The following is a 19,428-nucleotide window of genomic DNA, read 5'->3' on the forward strand; positions in this document are numbered from 1 at the left end:
AGTCGTCCTAACTTCTTTTTAGATGGGTACTTAGCCTTGGTTTTAAGTCTTACTTGTAGATTTGGGGATTAGACTCTGATTCTAACAAAAGGGGAAGACCTTGTTCAAGGTCACCCAGCCCCTGCCAGGTCTCCCATGGCCTGGCCTGTGGCCTTCCTGCTGTGTGGTGATCCCATGAGCCACACTCTTATGGCCTGCAGGCATCTGGGCAATGGTGTGAGTCTTCCAGGTCTTGGTCGGATGGGTCTGACAGGCTGTGAGTGTGACTGTGTCTGCACATGGGCCCCCCATGAGCAGCCACCCCACTCCCCCCACCCACAGGCATCTGAAAGATCCCCCTGCACAAGGGCCTGGCATGTCTTAGGGGCCAGGATCTGGGTCTGTCTCCCGTGATCTCATGGGGGGGTGGGGACAGATGACCTGTGAGGAGGGAGGGCACAGGATGCTGACCTGCATTGCTTCTGGAACCAAGCTCACCCACCAGGCGAACGCCCTGCAGGATCTGGGAGGCTTTTTGGAACTGGGGTTTGTTTTATTTGGAAGAATTGTCTGAGGATGAAATGAAGGATTTCAGGGGAAGGAGGGAGGGAACTGACATTAGGAACACTAGGTCTCTAATGGGCCTCATCTTGTTCAACCTTCCCAGGACCACAGATGCGGAGACTGGTAACCTCGTGACTGGGTGGGAGGTAGGACTGCACAGGGTTGAAATGGGCCTGATGTTGTCAGACCGAGATGCAGTGTCCATCCGCTCCTATGCCTGGTGCTCCAGCTGCAGTGCCCTTTAGATTCTGCAGAGCAAAACAGATGCTGTCCTGACACGGGGCCTCTGGGGACAGGCAGCTGGGGTGGGCAGGAAGCTGGAGGCACTGGGAAGAGGCAAGTCTATTGGCTCCTTCAGCTGCCTGTGTCTGCAGGTCCTGGACTGATGGGGACCCACCTCTCATGCGTGGCGAGCCTTCTGTGTTCCAGGCGTGTGTCTGTTGATGTGTCATTGTTCTCCCTTCACTTTCGGTCACTTTGGGTCTGGTCCCAGCTCTGCACTCCGCTTGCCATGTGACCTTGAGCAGGTCACCTGCCCATGTTGGGCTCTCTCACTCCTACCTGTGAAGTGGAGAGTAGACTGTGCGTGTGTGTGTGTACATATATGTGGGTGTGTGCATGTGTGTGCATATGTATAAGTATATATGTGTTGGTAAGTGTGTATGTATGTGCATGAGTATATGTGGGTAGGTGTGTGCATGCATGTGTGTGTGCTTGTGTGTCTGTCTGTATATGCGTGTGAGTGTACATGTGCTTGTGTATGTGTGTGATTCTCAGCAAACTCGGCATGGAGAGTAGGACCAGGTGACCTGAGCCCCTCCTGGTCATGTCCCCTCCTGCGTGAATGGTGGCGTCATCAGCCCATGTCACAGAAGATGAAGGTGGTCTCGAGTGAGGACCCCAGGCCAGCGGGCCCAAGCCATGCTGCTCTCTTCCATTAGAAATCTCCCAGGTGGGCCCCGGGGGGTGTCACCGTCTTCTGGTTGGGTCCCGGCAGGTGTCAGCATTCCCTAGGTGGGCCTTGGTGGGTGTCAGCATCCCCTGGGTGGGCCCCGGTGGGTGTAAGCATCTCCAGATGGGCCCCAGTAGATGTCAGTGTCCCTGGGTGGGCCCCAGTGGGCCCTGTGCCTCCATGGTCCCCAGAAATGGTGGCTGGTCATGGGACTGTACAGTCGAGCCTCAGCACCTGGGGCGCCCTCGTCCGCATGCTGTTCCGGATTGCAGGATTCTCAGTGCCCATCCCAAGTGTTTATCAAGCATCCCAGGCTCTGAGCTAAGTGCTGGGAATGGAGGCCCAAGTCAGTCCCTGCCCTCGGGAGGCTTATAGTACATTCAAGAGCTCTAGTTAGACGTGGGTGCACTCCTTGCCCTCCATGGTTTCTACTGCCTCCCTCTGATTTCCATCATTCAGGCTTTCATCTTGCTGTGATGTGGACACCGTAGTGCTATGCCTTAGGGCAGACTTTACATAAGATACAAACAATGCCCAGAAGCAGCTGCAAGGCACATTCTCTCTGGCAGGCCTGGGAGGTCTTGGAGGGCGGGGTTGCTGGACTACTTTTTCTTTTTTGCCACAGTTGCTAGTAAGAGGATCATTTTGTTATGACCCTACACACACACATGCACACACACGTCGTATGTTCAAAACCAAATAAAAAGTCATGACATGCACACTGCCATTTCCTAGTCTTTCTAAATGCTGGCATGACCACCCACGGGGACTCCATAACCCACTGGCAGGAGGCAACTCCAACTGAGGGTCACCACGTGTGGTGTCGCCTGTGAATCCTGTGCTGTGGAATGGAAGCAACAGGGATGGGTAGCTGTGACTGGGGAAATCTAGCAAGGCCCCGATTCAAGTGGCCCCTAAGCAGAGCCCAGATGTGTGGCTGGATTTCAATAAACAGGAAAAGACACTTTGGCACTGGTTCCTGGGGCTACTTGAAGATAAGCCTGAAGAACTTTTGTCCCTTCCTGTTGGTAAGAGGAAGACTGTGCAACTCTAGAAAGGGAAGCAGCATGATTGAAGCTTGATTTGGGGAAGATCAACATGGGAGATGGACTCAGGGCGAGGTGGCACCTGCAGGGCACAGGAACAGCGTTCTTCTAGCCCAGCCAGCAACCCCAGAGACTATCACACCCTGTTGAGGGTGTTGCCCGTGTATCACAGACTGATAAGAATGGAAAGAGAATGACTTGTTTCCCTTTTTACTCTGGCTGCTAGGAGACTCTGAGCCCCAGCCTGCACAACTCTTCCAGGGAGCATTCAAGAGCTCTAGTTAGATGTGGGTACACTTCTTACTTTCCATGGTTTCTACTGCCTTCAGTCTGAATTCCCTTCAGTCTGGTTTCCATCATCCAGATTTTCATCCTGCTATGATGTGGACACCGTAGAACCATGCCTTAGAGCAGACTTTACATGAGATACAAACAGAATGCCCAGAAGCAGCTAGAAGGCACATTCTCTCTGGCAGGCCTGGGAGGTCTTGGAGGGCGGGGTTGCTGGACTGTCTTCTGTGCTTCTGTCCTGGGACCCAGAGCCAGGTGAGTGTATCACGTAGGTGTGTGCCTAGGACCTCTGTCCCTCTGCCTCCTACAGAATGGATGTGGACCACAAGATGGTCTCAGGCCTGGATGAGCATGCTTCATTGCCATCTATGAATTTAACCTGTATCAGGGAAAGGTGGCCAGCATGTCAAACCAGTGACGTTGGTGAGCCTTGCAGAGGCGAGAAGGTTGCCTGAATCCAGGGATTCAAGGCCAACCTGGGCAACTTGGTGAGACTTAATCTCTACAATAAATGAAAAAATTAGCCAGGCATGGTGACGCACACCCGTGGTTCCAGCTACCTGAAGGACTGAGGTGGAAGGATCACCTGAAGCTAGCAGGTGGAGGCTGTGATGACCGTGAGCATGCCACTGTGTTCCAGCCTGGGCAATAGAGTGAGACTCGACTCAAAAAAAAAAAAAAAGAAAGAGGCTTAGGCAGATATTCACATTCTAGAAAGAGTTCACTGAAAGACGGCTTTAAGCCGGGCTTGGTGGCTCAGCCTGTAATCCCAGCGCTTTGGAAGGCCAAAGTGAGTGGATTGCCTGAACTCGCGGGTTCAAGACCCGCCCGGGCAACTTGGCGAGACATCGTCTCTACAATAAATCAAAAATTAGCCAGGCACGGTAGCGCATGCCTGTAGTTCCGGCTACTTGGAAGACTGAGGCTGAAGGATCGTTGGAGCCCAGCAGGTCAAGGCTACGGTGGTTGGGAGCATGCCACCGCACTCCAGTCTGGGCGACAGAGTAAGACTCTGACTCAAAAAAAAAAAAGACGGTTTTAGAGTAAATATGGCTACATGGTCTGTAGAGGTGACCGGGACACAGCCCACCCCACCTGCAGTTGTGTTTTGCTGCCTCCCAGTCCCCATCTGTCCCATCCCAAAGGGACAGAGATAGTGAGGTCAGCCTCTCCCATCCTCCATGGGAACAGAGGCTAAAGGATCAGATGTCATCTCGGAGTGGCAGGGTGGCCACCCATCCCTGCTCTGGGGAAGGTTAAGGGCAGCCTCAGTGCCTTTCTCCAGGTACCCACTGGAGATGCTGACATCTCCACCCACACATGGAGCAGGCAAGGCTGGACCACAGCTCAGGACGAGGCTGGATCACGGCTGGGGGCGAGACTGGATCACGGCTTGGGGAGTCTCACGGGTGACCCTTACCAGGCCTGAGACTCTAATGCCTCCAGGCTCCTTCTGTGTGCTAAAGGGACCTCCAGGCAAGGATTAGGAATCACTAAGCTTGAAACTTTTCCACTGTTTCTTTTATGCAACTTTCTGCATCTGGAATTGGAACAAAAGTTTCTTCAGATAGTTTTTTAAAGTCAAGTTTTTGAGGTATAATTTAGATGCAGTAGAAAGTCATCTTTTTTTCTTCTTGTTTAGAGGCAAGGTCTTGCTCTGTCACCCAGGCTGGAGACAGTGGTACAATCGTAACTCACGGTGGCCTCAAACTCCTGGGCTCAGGCAACCCTCCTGCCTCAGCATCCTGAGTAGCTGGGACTAGAGTGTGTACCACCAAGCCTGCCTAAGTTTTTAAAATGTTTTTTGTTGAGATGTGATCTCACCATGTTGTCCAGGGTAGCCTCAAACTCCTGACCTCAAGCGATCCTCCCACCTCAGCCTCCCAAAATGCTGGGATTACAGGCATAAGCCACCATGCCTGGCCTAAGCCATCCTTTGTAGTGTCTAGTTCTGTGTTTCCCAAATGCATACAGTTGTGTAACCACCATCATGATCACATCTCCATCGCCTCCTGTAATTCCCCCTGGCACCGTGGTGGTCAGCCCCTCCTCCATCTCGGGACTTGCCACCACTCTGTTGTGTCCTGTCTGTAGAAGTTTGCCTTTTCTGGAATGAAACATCAATGGGCTCCCTCGGCATGTAGCCCCCGAGTTGTTTGCAATGCTCAGCAGTGTTGGAGTCCTGTGGGTGCGGGGCCCGGGCTGGCTTCTCTCATTTTTGGGTGGTGTTCCATCCCTGGACATGCCTGTCTCCTTCCTGGGCTCATTTAATCATCTTCGGCTTTCATCTAGAAATGCTGACTAGCGAAAATTGCAATTTGTTCGATTCATATGCAAATCTTTCTGCACTGGCTGCTTCAAAAATCAAGACTCATTCTTCAGCGATTAAAAGAATTATCACCTACTACGTGCCACTCCCGGGGCACACTCTTCAGCGTTTACAGGGCTCGGGTGAGAACAGGGAGAAGGTGGTGACTGGGCTTGACCTGGGCCCCACCCCCATCCCAAGGAGTGGCAGTGGGAACATGGACCCCTGTGCCCAGGTTTTCCAATTTCTGATTTTTCAAGAAAAGGCAGAAGCCTGGATGTTTCCTAAACATCCTGGTCTTTTTGCATGTTGGCAACGACCGTAGCTTATGGGACTGAGTACTGAGGGAGCCGCAGGGCTGGGGCTTCTACCTCCCCTCTGCCCTCTGAGGACAGGTGAACGGACAGGAGGGAAGAGCCAGGGCCTGGTGAACAGATGCCAGACTCCCAACCTGCAGCGAGGGGAGGACAGGATTGGAGGCTGGGATTGGAGGCTGGGATCCTGTGAGGCTCTTGTTCTCACGGTGGGAGCTCTTGGCAACAGGGAGGCTAGACCTCTGCCATCAGCAAGTCCCTTCCGTCATCTGGGGGAGGCCCAAGTGTCAGAGTCATGACAAGTTTTCCCTGGGTGGATTCAGGGTTCAGCAGCAACACCAGTGTCTACTGCTCTAGAGAGAAACCCAGAGGTCTGCCCAGAGGCTGGGCCCCAGCCTCCACTCTCTGCCAGACTTTCCAGGAAGTCACAGGTTTGAAAAGCGGGGCGGAAGCAGGTGTCACCGAGTCACTTGGCAACTGCTACTGAGATACAGGGGTGGCCCTGAGACTCCTGGGCACAGCTCCCAGGCCCCTTACTGCTAACAAGGCTGTAGCCAGACATGGGCCCTTTCTCTGCCACTGTCCCTGCATCTCCACGATGGACACGATAATGTCGGCCTCACAAGAGTAGTAAGGACAAAACTACCTAATTCCTGTAGACTGCTTCTAATGACATGCGTCGCTTGTAAAGTTTTATTTTTGCTTGTTGGTTTTACTTTATTTTTGTATATTCATTATCTTATTTGCCCACTGCCGGTCTCATTGGGGGGGTCAGGGATGAGTAAGACGTCATCCTGTCCCAAGGAGTTAACAAGTAGGACCTGGCCACAGGGAGAGCTATGCAGGGCAGGGCAGCCTGGGGGACAGAGTGAGACCCTGACCCTGTCTGTTTTGATGTCTTTTGGTGCTTCTGCTGTTTTTTGTTTCACTTCTTCCACGTCGACAAAATGTTTTCCTCTGAGGACTTTTTTCATCCAAGGAGACAAAAAAGAAAGAAAGAAAGAAAACAAAAGAAAAAAAGTCAGCTGGGCATGGTGGCTCACACCTGTAATCCCAGCACTTTGGGAGGCAGAGGTGAGAGGATTGCCTGAGCCCAGGGGGTCAAAACCAGTCTGGGCAACTTGGCAGACCTTGTCTCTACAATAAATCAAAAAATCAGCCAGGTATGATGGTACACGTCTGTGGATTCAGCTACTTGGAAGGCTGAGGTGGAAGGATCGCCTAAGCCCAGCAGACAGAGGCTGTAGTAGCCATGAGCGTGCCACTGCAGTCCAGCCCGGGTGACAGAATGAGACTCCAATTAAAAAAAAAAAAAAGTTGCTCAAGGTGAGATAGAGAGGGTGGGGCATGGGGTCATGCGGTTTTGATCTAAAACTGCTGAGCACTCAGCGTGGTCTGGGCAGGTGCACTCATAAATCACCATCATGAAATGGGCAACATGTTGAAAGAATCTCCAAAAAAAAAATCCACTGAAGCTGAATGCAACCTCTCACAACAACACTAGCTGGTCCATGGAGGCAGATGAGTTCCTAGAACATTCACCTAGCAGGGGAAGCCAGTACCACAAGGAGCCCACCCTCCAGAAGATCATTCTGGGATTTTTGGGGGGGTACCCCCTTGAACACGCAGCAAATACAAGAGTAAGTTCAGATCCATGAATGCACGTAACACACATGGGTGAACTGAGTACCCCCTTGATTCATGGCTTATCCAGCCTCTCGGTGGCCCCTCTGAGCCTTTCCCAAGTGCTGCTGGCCTAGGAAACATCTGCTGAGAGGGACACCCTTAGTGTCCCTCATCTTGTGGAAGATCATGAGCTGGGGAAGGGCAGGGTGAGGACGCAGGAGGAAGGGACCTTGAGGGAGGCAGGGACCACCGGGTCTCCTGGAACAGAAGCCCAATTCACTTCCAGAGAGATGGGAAGGGGGGAGTCATCATTGGACAGCAGAAGGGTCATCACTTCAAGCAGTCTTGGCAGAGAGGAGCCCAGGCGGAGAGACCAGCAGGGATCTCGGGGGACCCACAAGGCCCTCCTGGGGGTTCTGGATGCATCTTGGAGCTTGTCCCAAGCAGGGCTGCTCCAAGCTGGAAGTCCTGGAGTCGCCTGCATCTGAGAAAAGCATTTTGGTCAGAGGCATGGGGGTTGGTGAGGAAAGGCCCCACTGTAGGCGCTCAGGCAGCCACAGCCTTGATTCTCACAGTGACCAGGAGGGCCTGAGACAAAGAGCCTGGCCCAGCACGAGAACTAGGATGAAATGATGGGCAGGGAGGACAAGGTCAGAGGATCCCCTGAGCCCAGGAGAAGGAGGCTGCCGTGAACCGTGACTGCACCACTGCACTCCAGCCTAGAGACAGAGTGAGACCCTATCTTTAAAAAAACAAAACAACAACAAGCAGTTTGCTTATGAGATGGACAGGGCACCAGCAGAAGGGTCAGAGTAGGAGCAACCACGGTATGGAGAATGAGCCCTAGGACAAGGCTGCAGCCCTGCAGGTCTGGGGACCGAGGCTACTGTGGGGGCACTTGGCTGGAGACCCAGGAGCCCTTCCTTCCCTCTGGGCCTGAGTTAGCTGGAGATTCTCTGCACAGGCTATGGGAGGACATCATGAGACGGTCATGGGGGCTCCACACAAAAGCCCTCTTCTTTCCTCAGGAACATGAAGCTTAATGAGAAGGTTCCTGCTCAAGTTGCCAGACCTCAGCTGGGGAGGCCCTGGGGCACTTACAGGAATTGGGGGAAATGGTCTCTTCTGCACACACATGCACACACACACATGCACCATGTGCATAAATGCATACATGCACATGCATGCAGCGTGCACACATGCACACATACATCACACATGCATGCCCATGCACACACATGCAAACACATGCATAGCCATGCGCACACCCACACACACCTATGCACACAGGCATGCACGCATTCACACCCATGCACACACACACATGTACACAGGCTCCAAGCACGTGCTGCATCCGCTTCTCCTCGGGCAGTTGACACAGTGCCGCCTTTCACACCCAACATGATGAACAGTGATGCAAAGAGTTTCAAGGTTTCCCTCTCACCTGGGCTGCTGAGCGCAGGGCCAGTGACCACGCCCTCCCCAGGGACAGTGCATCTGCCCACCTTTTCCTACATGGCCAGGTGACGAGGAGTGAGTCTTGGCCTGTGGGTCCTCTGACTATAGGGACCAGCAGATAGGACTCCCCAGCAGGACTGGAGCAGAAGGGAGGCGCAGTGGGCCTCCACCACATAGGCAGCTCGGCCCATCCCTTCGCAGCACGCACATGGCACACGACTCCAGAGTTTCGTTGATAGAAATCACCGTCAGCCCATGCCGGGTCTGCAGCGCCTGGCTTGGGTTGCCTGGTGATGGGCCCCCACTGTGTGCAGACCAGGCCTCTGAACACCGATCCTCATGTATTTCACCCATCTTGCTTCAGGCCCTTCTCTCATGTTCTGTGTTGGCTCTGGGGAGCAGGGATGTCTATCTCCCACTGCTGTGCCTGCCCACCACGGGACTGTCACCCTTGGAGGAGACACTGAGGGAAGAGAGGAAGAAGGCACTGAGCATAGAGGCATTTCAGGATGTGGACGGCTTCCTTTCAAGGATGCCACATCACAGGTGCAGGCCTGAGCCTCACAGGCTCTGGAACTCTGCAAAGTCGACTGGAGGGGGTATGGCCAGGGCTGATGTGGGTCACCTAGCCCCAGTGCACACCATCAGAGCCACCGAGCTCTGCCTGGAGGCCGGACTGGTCACTGACCCCCCCCCCTTCGCCCTGTGCCCCTGCTGAAACTGTGGTGCTGAGGATGCAGAGTTCAAGGACAGACTCTCAAGGCTCTTGGGTCCCTAGAGGCCCGATTCCAACTCAGAGCACTGAGAAGATGTGGGCCTACTCTCTGTGCTGGGTTTTTCCAGATGTGATAGCAACTTATCAGCAGCCCCAGGGGACAGTGAGAAGCCGGCATCCCGGGCTGGACGGCAGGGCCTTGCTAAGCAGGAGTCAGATAGCCCCAGCATCTTCCATAGGGAGAAGACAGAGGGGTCTGTCGAAACTCCCAGTGGGTCAGTGACTGAGCTGGCTGGAAAGTGGGCTTCCATACTGCACCCCCTTCCTCCCACCCCACGGTCTCAGATGGGGTTTCTGCAACTGCGGGGCTCCCAGGGCAGCCCCAGAGCTGGAGCTCAAAGGGGCTCCCAGCTCCTCTCAGCTTGCCTGGAAATTGGCCCTGGTGTTGCCTGCTGTGTTATGAGCTCGGAACTACATTTTAGTTGGAGAAAGGTTATCCTGCTGAAAGAGATGAGCTCGTACCACATCATCTCACAGAGGAGGAAACTGAGGCTTGGTGTCCCCCGGGAAGGATCATGCAGGGTGGTCAACTCCACCCTGAGCTGGTCTTCTCTGCTCCTGAAGTTTGGAAATGTCGTGGGGCAGCCTGGCATGTCCAGCTGTCGGGGCTTGGGAGGCAGGGCTGGAGGAGGCCCTGGCAGTGGGCTCAGCATGGCCCCTTCCCCCATGTTCTTATGGCCCGCCCTCCCCTACCGGACAGACTCCAGGGCTGAGTGTGGGGGACACCACATATCCAAAAGAGGATGCCAGGCTTGGAGCAGGAAGGTGGCTGGTCCCCAGGCACACAGCTGGTGGCCACACAAGATGGAAATGCCAGTCTTTTCCTGATAGCAGACTGCCAGGGGACAGCTGTCCCAGACGTCCCTACGGACTGCTGCATAGGAAGCCTAGCAACCACCAGGGTGGATCAGAGAGGTTCCAGGGCTCCCCAGGTGGCACAGCTCTCCCTAAGAACCTCTTCCCCAGCCCTTTGATGCAGACAGAGCCGCAATCTACCCCCTCATCAGACTCAGAAACAAGAAGAAAAACAAATGCCCTCATACATTTCTGTGTTCCTGTTAAAGAACGAAATTTCAGTCGTGTCAGCTTCTGGAAAGCACACCCGCTGGCCATGTGAGTCGTCTATGAGCCCTGATGATGGGATGCAATTGGCCTCCGCGTGGAGTGCTCACAGCGATTGCCCCCAAGGAGGAAACGCTGTCCTCTGTGTCTTGGGAAGCAGTGAGGCCTGTTCAGTTGCAGAATGAGTACTTTCTCCTTCCGGGCCTCCCCCTCAGAGCAGGACTGGGTTGGCTCTAGGCCCGGGAGAGGCCGGGAGCAGGCCCAGCAGCTGTATACATCTGGAGGCCAGAGCCTCTCCCACCTTCTCTTGACCCTCAGCCACCCAGCCCATCCCCCTCCCCTCCTCCTGCTGAGCCTGACCTGGATTTCTGAGGTCAGAGACTCCCTCACGGGAGAAGGGGAACAGGCAGAGCTGGCATTTGGCCAGTGCCCGTCCTGTGCCAGATACCCTGCCAGGCACTTTGTGTTTGGTCACTTCATTGTATCAGTGAGCTGGTGGCATTATTCTCATTTTACAGTGAAGGAAGCTGGCGCTCAGAGAGGTCGATAAACTAGTCTGAAACCACATAGCCAGCGAGTGACAGAGCAAGAGAGATGCTGCTGGATCCTTTCTGCCTCCCTAGCCCTGCCTGCTACAGTTTCCTCCAATTTTGTGCTGTGCTTTGTTTCTGTGGAGCGAGTGGGGAGGTGTGGAGGGCTGAGGAAGGTACAGTGTGTGTGTGTCATAGTACCCTGGACTGAGAGTTGGATGTCCTTGGCTGAAGTCTTGACACCCCCGCATTGATGCCTGGTGACTTTGGGCAAACCTCTTAACCCTCTGAGCCTCAGGTTAGTCATGCCCACATTCCATAATGCAGGCAGGATTGTAGCATCTGTCCAGCTCTGCCTACTGGACCGCAGGAGCCAGGATGGGGTGGTGTCTGCAGAGGGCTATGGCCGTGGGTGGGCTCTTCTGGTGGCTCTGCAAGTGGGGCCCCCTGTGGACACTGTGCTGTCAGCAGTCAGGGCCCCACCGGGCCCCAGCTCCAGAGCAGCACTGGGTTTGGAGACCTTGGAATCGGGGACAGGAGCCCCAAGGAGACAGGGCTGCGTGGCCAGCAGGAAGAACACAGCAGAGGAAGGGCTGGGGGTGAGGACTCAAGCATGGCCCCTCCTCCTGCAGACAGGAGCCAAATATCCGCCCAAAATAAAACACAAAACCCCATCAGGCTGAAGTCACAGTCTGGGGTGAGGTTCCTGCAGGAGCATCTCTTTGTGTGTGACCTTGGCCCTGAGAAATTATCCAACCAGAGTCCCCAGGGCTCTCGCTAGAGGGAACCCTGAACCAGGCATGAGTGGGGCAGTGCTGTGCAGGGGTTAGAGGAGTCGGGTGACCTGGTGACTTACAACTGAGTCACAGGAGGGGCCAAGAGGCTGGGAAACATAGAGAGACCCCCTCTCAGCAAAAACAAACAAACAAACAAACAAACAACTAAAAGACAGCGGGTCATGGTGGCATGCACCTATAGTCCCAGCTACTATGGAGGCTAAGGCCGGAGGATCGCCTGAGCCCAGCAGGTCGAGCCTGGGGTGAGCTATGATCTTGCCACTGCACTCCAGCCTGGGCGACAGAGCAAGACTCCATCTCTAAAATTTTAATAAGTTGCCAAGCATTCATCAGTGCGTGTGAGCACTGCGGTCACTGAGGGTCACAGCAGCCCAACTGGGGTAGGGAACCAGCAGAGAAGGGAGGCCCTGGGCAGGGGGCGGAGCCAGAGAGGACTTAGACTCAAAGCTCCTCTCTGGTGCAACATTGCATCTTTAATGAAGTTAAGGGATCCTCTTGGGGCTGCAGGCTCATTCATTTATCTGTCATGCCAAAGTGCCCTAGACCAAGGTCGTCCACCTACACCTTGGACCCCTCCAGGGATGGGAGGTTCACTATCGAGGCAGCTTCTTTCTCCATATTAAGTGGCTCTAACCATTAAGAAAGTCCCTCTGGGCACAGGTCTCATGCCTGTCATCCCAACACTTTGGGAGACTGAGGAGAGAGGATTGCCTGAATCCAGTGGTTCGAGACCAGCCTGGGCAACTTACTGAGACCTTGTTTCTACAATAAAAAATTTAAATATTAGCTGGGCTTGGTGACATGCACCTGTGGTTCCAACTATTGGGAGACTGAGGGGGAAGGATTGCCTGAGCCCAGTAGGTCGAGGCTGCAGTGGCTTAAGTGTACCACTGCACTCCAACCTGGGCAACAGAATGAGACTGCAACTCAAAACAACAACAACAACAAAGCAGTTCTTCCTTGTAGGGAGCTCAGATATGTCCCAGTCCCGTGCTTGCTGGTCCTGCAGGGTTCAGGAGAGAAACTGTCCCGCTCACCCATGACCAGCTAGGGGGTGTTGGCAAGATCTGGGCAGGTGTTAGAGATGAGGGCAAGGCTTTCACATCACCTCATGGCTGTTGTCACTACCTTCCCAGGGTCTGGGCGGCTCCTCCACTCAGGTCTCGGCACGACCTCCTCCCTCTGGCAAGGTAGGGAGGTGTCTGTGCTGTGCTCTGCCGCACACCCATGGGTCTGACCTCAGAGAGAGTGAGGTCAGCCCTGAGTAATGCAGGGCGGAAAGGTCAGCTCCCCGGAGCCTGCAGATGCCGGCCTGGGTCCCTGCTGCATCCTGCTGCTTGGCCTAGCCTCCTGGCCTTTCTGCTTCTGTCTACCACACTCCAGAACAGACCCTTGGCCCCTTCCTGCCACCAGGCAGTCCAGGTGTGTGTTCCTGTGACCCCTGCCCTCTCCTCTCCTGTCCTGTGCCTTGCCAAAGCTGCATAATGAGTGATGTTAACCTGAGTCGAACCAAGGCTAAGGCCTCCTTCCTAGGGCCTTCAGGGACACGGGGCCTAAGCTGGCCATGTCAGAAGACAGGTCTGAACATTTTCTTTTTTTGAGTCGGAGTCTCACTTTCACCCAGGCTGCAGTGCAGTGGCTTGCTCATGGTCACTGTAGCCTTGACCTCCTGGGCTCAGGTGATCCCTCCTCCTCAGCCTCCTGAGTAGCTGGAACTACTGGCACGCATCACCATGTCCGGCTAATTTTTTTGATTTATCGTAGAGACAAGGTCTTGCCAAGTTGTCCATGCTGGTCTCAAACCCCTGGGATTGGGCAATTCTCTCACCTCTGCCTCCCAAAGTACTGGGATTGCAGGCTTGAGCCACATGCCTGGCCAGATCTGGAACATTTTCTAGGACAACTGACCTGGTTTCTTCAAAAACTCAATGCTGTTAAAAAAAAATGACTAGATGGTGGAATTTTCTAGGTTAAAGAAGGCAAGAGAGGTCACAACCAAAGGCAGCCATGGAGCCCAGGGGTCACTGCATCTAGTTCAAAACTCAGACAGTTATAGAAGGAGTCTGGAGAAACCAAGCGTGGCCTAGACACCAGCCAGTCTTGGTACATCGTCTGTGTTCTCAGCCGTGGCGGTGGTAGCCTGTCAAGGTGGGATGCTGTCCCTTCGTAGGAAGTGTGGGAGAGCTTCATAACCCCCAGGTTAGCAGGAGGCTGATGACTGGGAGTCAGGACTGTGGGCTCTGTCCAGCCCAGGGTCCTGTGTGGATCCTGTGTGGCAGGTCCGTGTGGAACGGAGCTAGGCCGGTGATGTGGTGCCCTGGTCAGCTACCCCCATCCTTCCTGCCTCTGGCCTTCTCGAGGCCCAGCACAGAGACCCTCTGTGACCAGTCTCAGCCTGCCAGCCCAGGCCACCAAGGGCAAGCCCTTGCAAAACCTGCTCCACTCTCCCTGAGAGGCTGGCCTGCCTCCTTCCAGGGCCTCCTTCCAGGGTCTGCCAGGCCTGTCCCTCAGGGTGTGCTCCCCGGGATAATGTGCCCGCTGACCCTAAGCCTAGGGCTGTGGTTACTCAGGGCTTGGGGAGGCCACAGGGAGATGGGGAAGGAGTCCCACAAGGAGAATGTGGAGACCGGGCAACGTGACTCATGCCTGTAATCCCAGCACTTTGAGAGGTCAAGATGGGAGGAGTGTTTAGGCCAGGAGTTCAAGACCAGCCTGGGCAATGTAGTGAGATCTCATCTCTACAGAAAATTTAAAAAATAGCCGGGCATGGTGATGTCTATAGTCCTAGCGCTTTGGGAAGCTGAGGTGGGAGAATCACTAAAGCCCAGAAGGTCAAGGCTGCAGTGAGCTATGATCGCACCACCACACCTCAGCCCGGGCAACAGAATGACCCTGTCTCTAAAAGAAATAAAAATAAAGAATAAGAATGCAGTTGTACCCACCAGGGCCTTTGCCCCAAATGCCTTTCCTGTAGTCACAGCCTGAGGACTCGGAGGTGGGGCTAGGGGAAGGCAGGAAGGGCAGAGGAAGGGGGACGGCAGGAGGAGCAGGAAGTGCTGGGTGCAGGAGGAGGCAGAGCAGAGCCGGAAAACAGACCTGGACACTGCAGGCAGCTGAGGGCTCCCAGGCACTTGGTGAACATGGGTGTTGCAGGAGGGCTGGGGTGCCTGGCAGGTCAGTGTGTCCCATGCTGGGCACATCACAGACTGTGTGGCAGGGACACCTCCCAAGCCTTGGAGGGCGGGGGGATTATCAGCCTCCTGTGTATGGGAGCAGGGAGGTGGCCCAGGGAGGTCACACAGTAGGGGGTGGGCTTGAACCTAGGTCTGTGGATCCTGGTCAGGCTCTCTGAGAGCCCCCAGGGGACCCTGCCTGAAGGGAAGGGGTGGAGCTGTTTCTGTCTAGAAACAGGACTGCCTGGTGCCCATGGGCTGCGCTGGGGCTAGAGAGAGGGCCTCACCACTGCTCGCCAGCCTGGGCTGTGCAGTGGCTCCTGGGCCCTGGTGGCAGCTGGGCTGCGCCTCCCTGGCTCCCCATAGAGTGGGCTCCCATGAGAGGGTTGAGACCTGCCACCAGGCTGGGTGCTGGTAGGTCTCCCCACGGCCCCAGGACCCACCTGGGCTGCTCAGGAGAAGATAGACTAGTCTCCAGGTCTGCTTGGAGGGCCCTGTTTTGCTTCCTGCTCCCAGGAAGGGAAGCTCCTGGACCAGGTCTAGCCTAGGAGGCAGGGAGGCTGCTGGGGCCCCAGGAGGCCACTGTGGGCTGCAGAGGCCGAGGTGTACCCGGCCTTGAAGGCTGAGTTTGACTGTGCAGAGAAGAGTAGAGACACTCAGCCAGGGCTGTACCCGCAGGAACGGGGCGTGACACAAGCGTCAATACTGCCTTTTTTTCTGTGCACTCGGTGGATATAGAAGGTTCTGCCCAGAAGGGATGAGGCAAGTCCCAGCACGCCCACCTCGGGTAAAACTTTTGCCAGGTCCACAAACCACCCATCCTTTTTCCTTCACACTGTGTTTTTCTCTGAATTTATTCACTTTTTTTTTGAGTTAGAATCTCACTCTGTTGCCCAGGGTGGAGTGCCTTGACACACTCACGGCCACTCCAGTGTCGACCTCCTGGACTCTGGTGATCCTTCCCCCTCAGCCTTCCAAGTAACTGGAACTACAGGTGTGCGCTACCACACCTGGCTAATTTTGGACTGATTGTAGAGATGAGGTTTTGCCAAGTTGCCCAGGCTGGTCTTGAACCCACGGGTTCAGGCAATCCACTCACCTCAACCTCCCAAAGTGCTGGGATTACAACTGAGCCACCGAGCCCGACTGAATGTATTCACTTTTTAAAACAGCCTTATTAGTCACAGAACCTGTGAAATCCTGGATCTGGCATGCAAGTGATGTTTTCTCTGAAGCAAATTAAAATAAGCGCCTAACTCCTGAAATCGAAAGCTTTCTCTCTGTGCCATGAGAGGGAACCGTGAGTGGCCGCCTGGGACCCTACTTTGGGAACAGCTGGTGTTATCCTGATGTGCAGCTGGATGGTGGTGGGGGGCCTCACCTGTGGTCAGCGGCCCACCTGACTCGTGGCCAGTGCTCCTGTGCCTCCAGTGTGACTCCACCCTGACGGTCTGGGGCAGAACTCGGGAGGGGAAGGCAGGTGAGAGAGGGCCGCAGTGTGGGCAGGGCCATGGTGTAGACAGGGCTGCAGGGTGGGGAAGGCTGCAGTGTGGACAGGGCCACGGTGTGGACAGGGGGCCCACAGTATGAACAGGGCCATGGTGTGAACAGGGCCATGGTGCGGACGGGGCCATGGTGTGAACAGGGCCATGGTGCGGACAAGGCCACGGTGTAGCCAGGGCTGCAGCATTGACAAGGCTGTGGTGTAAACAGGGCCACAGCATGGAGATGGTCTCAGTTGGGCAGGGTGGCAACATGGGCAGGACTGCAGTGTGGACAGGGCCTTGGCATGGGCAGGGCTGCAGTGTGGACAGGGCTGCAAGGCAGGAGGAGTGGGGAGGAGGGTGAAGGAAACTTGGAGGTGGGGAAGGGGCTGTGGCATGGATAGGGCCTCGATGTGGACAGGGCTGCGGTGTGAATAGAGCTTCGGTGTGGACAGGATTGGCATGGACAGGACCTCGGTGTGGACAGGGCCTCAGCCTGAGGGCTAGAAGAAGAGGATTTGCCTGATATGAGGAGCCCTCCCTTCCCTGGGATTCCCAAGAAATTCTGAACTTCTTCCATAAAGAAGCCTTTGTGGCTTAGATCCGGGCTTGATTCAAATCAAATGCAAAGTTTTATTTTCACTCAAATTCCCAGAGCTGCCTTGCTGGTCTGCGGGGGTGTTTCCTGCTGTCTTTCTTCCTGGGAAAGGGGAATTTCAGTGAGTTTCTCTTGTTCCATTCTGTCCTCGGATGGGTGGGAGACATGAGGTCCGTCAGGAGACTTGGCAGGGAAGGAAGAGGATGACTAGAGGCATTGGCTGGGCCAGAAGTGCATTCACTTTACAGAGCACTTATTGAGCCCCTGCTGTATGCCCTGCCCCAGGCTGGGCACTTGCATGTGGCCCATGGCACTTGGCTATGTGTCTGCCAGGAAAGTAGCACCTGGTCACTCCGCAATGGAGGGCTTGAAGCTGGACCTGCTGAGGCCGCCCTGCTCCTGCGCCCATCACACACACACAGCCGGGTTCTCTGCAACGTCCACCTTCAGGCTGGCCAGTGAAACATTGCTGGCAGGTTTGTGGGAGCCTGAGCTGTCACAGGCAAGTGGGGTGGGCTCAGTCCCTCCTCCAGAACAGGGCAGAAAGGGAAACGAGACCCAGCTGCTGATTGATCAACTGATAAATGTTGTGAAGTCAAAGAATGAGAGTGTGTTGAAGCCACCCAGGCTGTACTGCTCAGATCAGGACAAGCAGGATGTGCCATGATGAAATGCGAGCTCGATCACATGGTGGCTGAGGAAGCTTCCCACCCAAGTGCTTGCTGCAGGCTTCGTAAACTCTCTGAGTCTCTGATGTGGTGTCTTGCATCCCGGCCCCTTCACCGATGCCAACGTGGGTCTCTCCCACTGTGATGGAAAGGTGCTGATTTCTGGGCTCCATCTCCAAAATGGGGGGCCCAGTGGGTCTGGACTGGAACCCAGGATCAGCATTGCCAGTGAATGGCATGGAGCCCTGGAGATCTCCCTTGCCCTAGGTGATCTTAATGCAGGAGATCCATGGGTGGCATGCTGAGTAACCTCACCCATCACCCAAAGGGCAGCCCAGCGAGGGAAAGAATCTCAGACTTTCAGGAGACCTGTATTCATGGCCTCTTCAGCTATGTAGCCTTAGACAAGTCACTTCACCTTTCTGTGCCTGTTGGCAATGACGATGGTGGTGATAAAATACAGGACTGAGATTTCTGCAGGTACACCTGTGGATTTGAAACTCTAGAGGACTCGGGGAGGGGATGACAGTAGATGGTGGTATGACTCCTAATACAGAGAGGCACACCCCTCACACCTGCCGGCATCTTCCCTAGCCTCTGTGAACACCGGCTGCCTCTGTCTGCACCGCCCACGCTGAACTGAGCACAATGCCAGATGCTCAGGAGGCCATCCCTATGTGTGGCTGGTATACCCCAGCACATGTCACCTTCCTTGGTTGTGAAAGGACCCTATGACCTTTCTGGAAGGCAGCTGGGCATGTGCACCAAAAGCAGGAACTGTATGAGTGCCCATGCCAGCCTCTGCTCTTGCAGAACTTTATTAAAAGATTTAAGTCTTGGTCAGGCATAATAGCTCATGCTTGTAATCCCAGCACTTTGGGAGGCCAAGGCAGGAGGATTGCTTGAGGCCAGGAGTTCAAGATCAACCTGGACCTCATAGTGAGACCCTGTCTCTATAAAAACTTAAAACAATTAGCTGAATGTGGTGGTGTATACCTGTTTTCCTAGCTACTCAGGAGGCTGAGGCAGGAGACTTACTTGAACCCAGGAGTTGGAGGCTGCGGTGAGCCATGATCACACCACTGCACTCCGGCCTGGGCAACAGAGTGAGACCCTGTTCAGGAAAAAAAAAGAGCCAAAACATAAGTCCCCCACTCGGGGCTCAGTTCGTGGTGGACCCTGAACCCTGGAGGCTCCTTTTCCCCTTCCCAAGGGGGCACCAGAGCTGGGAACAATGCGGCCTGACCCCTATCCCTTGGCTCCACAGATGTCCTGGCGTCCGCAGTACCGCAGCTCCAAGTTCCGGAATGTCTACGGGAAGGTGGCCAGCCGGGAACACTGCTTCGATGGGATCCCCATCACCAAGAATGTGCAAGACAACCACTTCTGCGCTGTCAACGCACGCTTCCTGGCCATCGTCACCGAGAGTGCGGGCGGTGGTTCCTTCCTGGTCATCCCCCTGGAGCAGGTAGGCAGGGGAGGGCCAGACGCCCCTCCTTCTCTCTGGGGTCCCCCTAGCACTGGACAGCTGTGCCTCCAGCCTGAAACTTCAGCGCACGTGCAGCTGGGACCCAGGGCCCACAGTGTGCACTTGGATATGTCACAGCCGCTGTGCAAACGGCCTACCCCAGTCTCCCAGGCTGGCTCTGCAGTCCTGCTCTGGATGTCCTTGGGGTTTGGGGCTGGAGGGGATGAAGCCCAGCCCTCAGTGCATTGAGCCTCTGCAGAACCGGTCCCTTCTCCATGGGGAGGCTGCAAATAACCTACCTCTCCCCTCCACCCGCCGCCCCCACCTCCCATCAA

At 55.0% G+C, this 19,428-nt stretch overlaps 1 protein-coding gene across 3 annotated transcripts in view; it reads left to right on the forward strand.

Moving 5' to 3' along the window:
• Positions 1-205: 205 nt before the first annotated feature.
• CORO2B (coronin 2B) overlaps positions 206-19,428 on the forward strand; it is a 78,708-nt gene continuing 59,485 nt past the window's right edge. Inside the window, exons 1-2 of one of the 3 annotated variants that reach the window (XM_008051493.2) lie at positions 206-256; positions 18,893-19,093. In XM_008051493.2, the coding sequence (XP_008049684.1) occupies positions 18,893-19,093 (201 nt within the window). In that variant the 5' untranslated portion in view covers positions 206-256. Of the gene's footprint in view, positions 257-10,840; positions 10,846-18,892; positions 19,094-19,428 lie in introns of those variants that run through there. The other 2 variants (XM_008051497.2, XM_008051496.2) reach the window with 2 other exon arrangements.

Source organism: Carlito syrichta, unplaced genomic scaffold (genome assembly GCF_000164805.1).
Source record: "Carlito syrichta isolate Samal-C Ts95f unplaced genomic scaffold, Tarsius_syrichta-2.0.1 Scaffold179048, whole genome shotgun sequence".
In the NCBI taxonomy this organism is placed as follows: domain Eukaryota; kingdom Metazoa; phylum Chordata; class Mammalia; order Primates; family Tarsiidae; genus Carlito; species Carlito syrichta.